Genomic DNA, 8,394 nt, shown 5'->3' with positions numbered 1-8,394 from the left:
TTCTCGTTTTTCATCTGAATTTTTGAAGTCGTAATGAAACATGCTTCATACCTTGAGTTTTGCCGACATAAAATTGATGTGGAAAAGCTGTAAATCGACAAATCGTTTCGTGAAGTTGTTGATTGTAAATATAGTGCTTTTAAATGAAAAAAAAAAGAGAAGATGTAGGTTTAGAATTTGAATAAATAAATTTTTTTATTAAGTTATACAATAAATGAGTATATAAAGCTATAAATAAATTTAATGGAGTATTAAAATATAGCAAAGAAATAATTATATACACAAAAACCATTAAACCGATGTATGGGGAATTAAAAAATATCTAAATAAGTCAAATCTTTAAATATGTTATTAAATATATTGCTACGATAAATAAATTAGAATTAATCATAAAACATTATATTTAAAATATTAAAAATTATGTAAAGAATATTTGCATGAAACGTTAATTTCCAATTTTAAATGATAACAAATATATATTATCTATATATTTTCAACAAAGATATTATATGTTGAAAATGAGATAATATATAATTATTAAATAATTAATTCTATTTTAGAAATAAAGATTAAACAAATTTCATATTTTAAAAAGTATTTATTATCGTTCAATTAATTAAAACAAACAAATAATTATCTTATCCTATATTTATAGATTATAATACAAAAAATATATAAAATAAAACTTCTGAATTGTAGGTAATATATTATCTATTACCAAAATAAAACTAACAAAAACAAAGATTAGATTAAATGTGCATTCAAACACGCAAAACAGATACACAATGATTGTGCAATTTAAAAGATGCATTATTATTATTTTATTAATAGCTTTTTGATTAAAATTTAAACATATAAAAATGTTATACTCGTGAATCACGAAAAACGATCATGATGAATTAAAACATGAATGAGTATATATTTTAACAATTTTATATTCTCAATATATATGATACATACAGGTTACGCGTTAATGCACTAAGTAATTATAGAATTTTATTGTATAATAAAAAATAGGAAGTATATATTTGCAGTATTCCTTCATTCGCGGAGTAAAAAGCATAGACGATGAGATCGTCTGTGTCAAAATAACAATATTCGTTTGGCTTGGATTAACAGTTGACTATATTATACATCATATATCATATATATACTATTTTTATGACTAACTGCACAAGTAATAAAAGATTAAATACATTATGATTACGATAAATACATCATGAGTTCGTCATAAATATACATCGAAATGCCTACGTAGACATGACAAACGTGTCTCGCAAAAGGATTATTCATTCATCTCATAAATTCATTCATCATGTAAATCCATATATCATTCTTAATTATAATAGCCATTAATGGAAAAGTGATAAAGACTTTTTATTGGAATAAAGAAAAAAATATTTTCGTACGTAGAACTAAATATACTGAAACGTTTATGAAAATTTAGAAAACATCTCTTTTTGTATGTCCAGTAATTTCAATTTGACTTTTGAAATCTAAAGTTATATCTTTTAAAATTATTATTTTATTTCCTTAAAATTATTATTCTATTTTTCTAAGTTGAAATAATATTTGTCAGCCAGTTATCTTGGGATATATGTTCATCTTATGTTATTAGTACACAAATAAGTATTCTATTTTATGCGAAATTGCTTGCATTGTTAATTTCAAATATTTTAAATATCGCATCGATTAAAAACATTTCAATCGGTTCCATTAGTTGCTCTATACAAGTTGATTATGATCTTCACTTATAATAATCGCTTTCGTTCTTCTTTATCGTTGATTAATCGTGGCCTCTAATCGAAATCCTTCTTCTGTATCGTTTGATTCATTCTTCTCTCGCAACCAACGATGTGAGCGTTTAAGACGAACCTGTGTTTGAATCTGCGGCCGCAGATAGGACATACCTCGCAAGGCACGACACCGCACTCAAGTCGTTTGTGTCGGCTCAAGGATGTTGTGGCCTTGTATGTTTTTCCGCACCTGCTGCATTCATATTTGGCATCGCCTCCTATGCTCTTCTTTCGGATACCTCTGGACATCTTGTACGATGATCCACTCGCTCGACGTTGAGTCCACTCAACGTTATTGTCCTGCGACATTAGCATCTGTGCCAATAGACCTGCAACGAAAAGATAATGTGGTTAGACAATTTATTTGCGATTTGTTCGACGCTATGTTGTAATCGCAATGCTCCCCCAAAACCGGAAATAGGAATCAAACGAAATGACTTTATAGCTACAAATGTGGATAGACTGATCTAATTTCTTTCATCTTTGATGGATTTCTGATGAAGTAAATTAAAGATACAAGGATTAATGTAGGATGTAATGTCGATCATCAACTTCTCTCTGCAGCTTAATTAAAAGTGGTTTTAGAAATCGTATAATCCAAGAGAACATAATTTGTGGAGAAAACACATAATTAAGGGAATTTTTTTGTTGTTATTAAAAAGACAAAATTAGTAAAAGATAAAAAAATTAGAATAAATATCTTTCAAAATATAAATAGGAAAAATGGAATAAAATTTATAAAATATCAGGAATTAAAAATTACATACTACTATTTAATTAATTATGAGCGTTTAATGAGTAATTGATGTGTAATTAATGTGTCAAGAACCTTTTATCATTTTATCCATTGCCAGTGTCTGGTAAGCATTGCAGTGATGCAGTGATTAAATTCGTGCAGTTAAGATTTTCACTTTCGACCGGAAAATCAAAAAAGTTTTGATCACAGTATTGCTAAAATTTAATTTATATAAGCTGTAAAGATACAAGATTGAGAAAAGTGTGATGATGCAGAAGAGATCAATTATGAAAAAAGAGCAGAAAATAAAACGAAATGAAGAGATAAAAAAAGGAGTAATGCATGCTGTTGCGGATTTTTATGTAAAGTAGAAATCGTCATTTGTTACTAAAATTTTTAGATATATTTAAAAATAGATATCAAGGATAGAAATAATTATATAAATGAATTAACATATAAAATTTTATTACAACAATAAAACTTTAGTTAACTTATTGATACAAATGTATATTTAGCTTGGTATTATAAATTCTGTTTTTATTTTTATACAATAAGAAATGAAAATGTCAGTATTTGTTTCTTGGATAGTTTATTGCACTATTTAAAAACATTGTATATTTATTACTTATACGTTTATATAAAGATGTATAGTGGAACTAGAAACGCTTTTTCTTTCTTGAAATCCTAAACATTTAAGAATAATTGTATACACTAATTTAAACAAAGAATTCTAATGATCATTTTTTATATCTTAATTATAATAAATAAATCTAGTAAACTTTATTTGATATAAATGTATGAAAAATAAATAAAAATTCGAAATTATCTAAAGAAGTATACAATACCGATTTATCATACGCAATAAACAAGACTTATTGTGTACTTATTCTGAAAATCTGTAGTCCTAGATAAAATAAGATGTTTAAATCATACATTGTATTCTAGTACATAACCACACATATAGGCTCATAGCTGCTTTCCATACAATAATAAAAAATGATACTATTTAATAATACAAATGAAAAATTTTTAAACAAATTATATAAGTTTATATAAACTTATATAAGTTTAACAAATTATATAAGTTTAAAATTCTTTCAAAAATATATAATTATGTATTTATCAGTATATACGCAACACATATATTTTATTGCATCAATTTGACGTTGCACACGAGAGCAAACTTCTTTGCAATCTTGTCGTTAGTAATACAATTTCGAAAAATCCGACTTATGTAAAACAGTAGTTTTAAAATAAATCCTTTTAATTATCATAATTTAATGATATGAGATTAATTTGAATTTCGTTAGATTACACAATCTTTACACCATAGGATAATTGCCGAAATCGCACAACCACGTTTAAAAATTCAATTATTGTACTTACTGTCTTATAATTTAGTTAAGAACTATATTGCATTACGCTGCTGTATTACACTCGTGACATAAAGCATAATAGGAGTGTTCTTACTTATGTAATTAAAAAAAGTCGTGATAGTGTTGCTATTTTTCATATTTCATAGCAGATCGAATTACAGAAAATATAAGTTAAATAATCTTGATCGTTTGTATGCCATAATCAGAATATTATTGAAATTAAATTAATAGAGTTAAAGTTTTTTATTTATGGATCAAATAAATAAACGTTTACAAAATACTCTAGTTTTCTAAATCGCACCATAATGAGTCTCCTAAATCGCACCACAATCGCACATCACAATCGTTGCCTAATATTTTTCAACATTTCGTACATTTTTATTCCATTTATTATTATTTATAAATGTATGTTGTAAACGAAGTGTTTATTGTTTCACATAGAAACTCTTTAAATTACTTCCTGAAATTATCACGTGTTTCAGAAATTATTAAAAATATATTCTTAAATTTTTAACAGCATAAGAAATACAATTTTTTCTTTTTCTTATGTAATGAAAATTTTTTTGCATTATTATAATGTTTTAAATAAAAAATCAGTATGTAGTACGATTTGGTCGGATTTCCTCGTTGCCAAAATTGCACTATACTGAAAAAATTCTAATTTAAAATTAAATTAAAAAATTAAATTAAAAAATTAAATCAGAAAGGAAAAAGAATGCAATTTATTATGCTGCCAAAAACGAATATTCTTTATAATTTCTGAGTTGTAAGCCTCTATGTGAAAAATGGTACGATTTCGGCAACCTTATCCTATATCAAGATTTCATTCATTGAAATCGATGAGATCATCACTAATTACAATTTTACCATATCCCATTCCAAGCTGTTTTTTTCTTGCAGGATGCTAAATGATGAGTTAATACAAATTTATGCGTAAATTGTTTGCCACATATTATGCATTTGTACTTGGGATGGACGCCACACTCCAATCTCTGATGTCTTCGCAAGGATGTTTCCAATTGATAACTCTTGGTGCATCTTGTGCATTTGTAGATTACTGGCTTCTTCGCGTATTTCAGCTTCTGTATGTTCTTCACGATTAGTTTCGGGACTGAAAAGTAAAACAGAAAAACGTAGGAGCTAGATTAAATCATTGGTAACAATTTAAAATAAGAAACATTGTGATTATTTTATGACAGGCTATCACACCGAGATTGGACAAGTAAAAAAGAATTTTTTAATTGCAAAAGTTTTATTAAGATGAAAATTTATTTGCTCGAAATATAGGAAATTTCTTCTTTTGCCTACAAATCTATTGTCTATAGCATTGTTTGTTTTATACATTACATTTGTCGACAGTTCGTTTGCGCACAAAAATTATTGCCTACAGTTCGATTGCCTACAAGCATTTTTGCGCACAAATAAAAATTTTAGAAACGAAGTCACATTTGCTTATATACATTATTGTTTACAATAAGCTATGCTCTTGTGCGCACAAATAAAATTTTTAAAGCAAAGAATTTATGTTTTAAAACAGAGAATTTGTATTTTTAAAGAAGAGAATTTGTGTTTTAAAACAAAATTTGTTTTTAAAGCAAGGAATAATGCTTGTAGGCAATCGATCTATAAGCAATAATACATGTAGCCAAATGATTCCATTTTTGAAATTTTTATTTGTGCTCAAAAGTGCATGTAGGCAAATGAGACGTAGACAAACGGTGCTATAGGCAATCACTTTGTTGGCAAACGAGATCCTTCCAAAATATAATTAAAGAAATAGATGTGATTGATTTTAATTATATTTAAATACATAGTAATATCAATCGATATCCATATATAAATACATTAGTAAAATATAACTTGCCTGATTTTATACAGATTAAATGCCAGGTGTCTTTTTTAAATTGGTACATGTAAAATACTCTTATATTTTAATGACTTTGATAAAATGCTGTATATTTGAATATATACATAAATTATTAATTAAATTGTTTATATGTAAATATATATATTAGGTGTTGGAATTAATTCGTAGCGTTTTTTAATGAAAGAATGTTATTTATTTCACATGAGCATTAAAAAATACATTAATGAAAGTACTTCCCATCACTTGTAAAACGCTACGAATTAATTCCAACACCTAATATAATACGAAGTATTCTGCTTAGACATATAATAAAAAAAATTTATAACATAAAAATTACTAGTTCTAATAATAAAATGTAAATCAGTGTAAAAAGCAGCTCTGAAATTTTTTTATGGAATTATAAACTCAGTCATTTTAGATGCACGCAATGTATACACAGAAATTATTTACCTCTCATACATTGCCAATAAAGCCATGTGAACATAGCAGAAGGTATATAATTCACTTGCGGAATTGAAATTTGTGATTACATGTTTTCAATTCCTTAGTCGATAGTACACAAAATAGGTATTTGCTATAGCGTTTAAGTGTCACTGAAACAGTGGATGCATTGTGCATTCAATAGTGTAATCACTCACAAGCGACTAAGTAGTAATTTAATGTGATTGATTGGATCTAAAGATAATTAGATGCTACTGAGTTGCTTAGTGAGCGATTGCGTTACTGAATGACCCAATGCGAGAGAGATAAATAGTTTCTGCGCAAGCATCCAAAATCAGTGGTTTAAAATATTCAAAAACATTTCAGAGCTTTCTCTCTCTCTCTCTCTCTCTCTCTCTCTCTCTCTCTCTCTCTCTTTATACTAGTGCCAACATTTTGTGATTAAAACTATAACTAATATTTTTTATGTTATAAATTTTTCTTTTATCATACGAAACATATATGAATATCAGAGATATGCCTAAATTTTAAGTAGAATCATAAAGCTTGTAATATATTCTTGTAAAACTTGTAAGAATTTTTAAATGCTTATATCTTTATATAATATTTTTACAAATAGCTTCTTAATAGATAAAATTTACAAGAAATCGTAGATATTTATAAATAATCGCACACTGAGAGAAAGGATTTGATTTTGTTAATTTAACAAGCCATCAGTACCTTTAACAAGGGACCGGTAAATATGTGATAACAAATTTGGTTTGTTATGATTACTGCTAGTCTGCTATTAGTCAATTATTAGTAACAAAAGCAAATTATATAGAATCTAACCTATCTTTTGGATAGACTTTAGGCTCGTTTACATAGAAATCATACATTTTACAATTACACAAAGATTGGAAGTGGAGTCTTAAGTCATAGGAAACTGATCAAATATAGAGAGAATATTTGATTAGAATTGGTCAATTTCTTACGATTTGAGACCCTGCGATCGTTTACGATTTTTATATATGTATATGAGCCTCTTATTTGCAAGCGATACTATTAATTATTTGTTACATTGACGAAGTCAATTAATTTCGAATTAATTTGTAATAGTAACTAATCGATTGTTTTTTTTAACAAATATCATATTTCCCTTGATTTATTCCTATAACAAAATCATTTCTCTCAGCGTACATCTTACGATACATATAAAATTAGAATATTAATCATAAGTTCTTACAAATTTTTACAAGGATACAAGTCTTACGATTCTTAGAATTGATTCAATAGTTTATGAATGTATTTTTATTGCATGTTTGTGAAGAAGAACATAAGTATTGAAATTTTTAAATTTGTAGTTTATTTCGTTTCATTAGATACAAAATATACAGTAAATATTTATTTATTTACATAATGAAACAAAAATACAGTAATCTGTTTATAATAAAGTTTGAAAAGCAAAATAAAAATTAGTTATTGATCCAGTTTGTTGAATTCGTGTACTAGATACATGTGTCTTTGCAAGTGATACTTCCGTCTGAAAGCTTTATCACATGTCAAACAGACAAAATTGCGTTCCTTTTTACATTCTCTGCGTAGTAGATGAGTGTCATCTTTGCAAATTCTTCCGCAATCGGGGCATATCACGAAGTTTAATTTTCTGTTATTCTCGTCCCCTGAAAGTGACAGCGATTTCCGGTTAGTAAAATGTTAAATAATAAGTACAAAATATAATAATAATTATAATAACTTTATTACATGGACTTACAAATTAGTTTTACAGTTAGTAGTAGTATTATACATATAGAAGTGATAACGGTAAGAGCAAAGTTTAAGCAAATGGTGAGATGACAGCAATATTGCTGATGTAACTAATTAGTTATAAGATTTGATTTGTATCGACAATGGCTTGGTTTACACCGTGCGCTTAGTCCGAAAAATTTGACTGAGTGATGAGCAGGAAGAGAGAAAGACAGAAGGTCACTGTAACAAGTCATAAGTAATGAATTGGAGTGAAATTCGTATTTAAAATGTAATATGCGACCAATATAGAAAATAGAGAGTTTTGTATAATTATCAATTATTGATGAATGTGCCATCGATTTTGAATCCGTGAATGGAAGATGTAAATAGGGTAAATATTATAATAAATAGGATAAATATTAATTAAAGCTCATTTTAGACAATATATAA

General features: G+C 26.8%; 2 protein-coding genes across 2 annotated transcripts; both read right to left on the bottom strand.

Moving 5' to 3' along the window:
- Positions 1-578: 578 nt before the first annotated feature.
- Positions 579-2,125, bottom strand: LOC147907017 (longitudinals lacking protein, isoforms F/I/K/T). Its single transcript, XM_087414326.1, has one exon. The coding sequence runs from the start codon at positions 2,109-2,111 to the stop codon at positions 1,800-1,802; it is 312 nt and encodes a 103-aa protein (XP_087270452.1). The 5' UTR covers positions 2,112-2,125; the 3' UTR covers positions 579-1,799.
- An 855-nt stretch (positions 2,126-2,980) lies between these two features.
- LOC147907016 (uncharacterized) lies at positions 2,981-7,899 on the bottom strand (the record flags this gene model as incomplete). The annotated part of the gene is made up of 2 exons (XM_087414327.1): positions 2,981-5,019; positions 7,733-7,899. Coding segments are annotated over 2 exons (351 nt in total), but the record flags the coding sequence as incomplete, so codon positions are not given.
- Between the last annotated feature and the right edge of the window lie 495 nt (positions 7,900-8,394).

Source organism: Acromyrmex echinatior, chromosome 16, assembly GCF_024713525.1.
Source record: "Acromyrmex echinatior isolate Ae372 chromosome 16, ASM2471352v2, whole genome shotgun sequence".
Classification (NCBI taxonomy): Eukaryota; Metazoa; Arthropoda; class Insecta; order Hymenoptera; family Formicidae; genus Acromyrmex; species Acromyrmex echinatior.
Note: the sequence above shows the minus strand (reverse complement) of the source record. Positions and strands in the feature narration are given on the sequence as shown.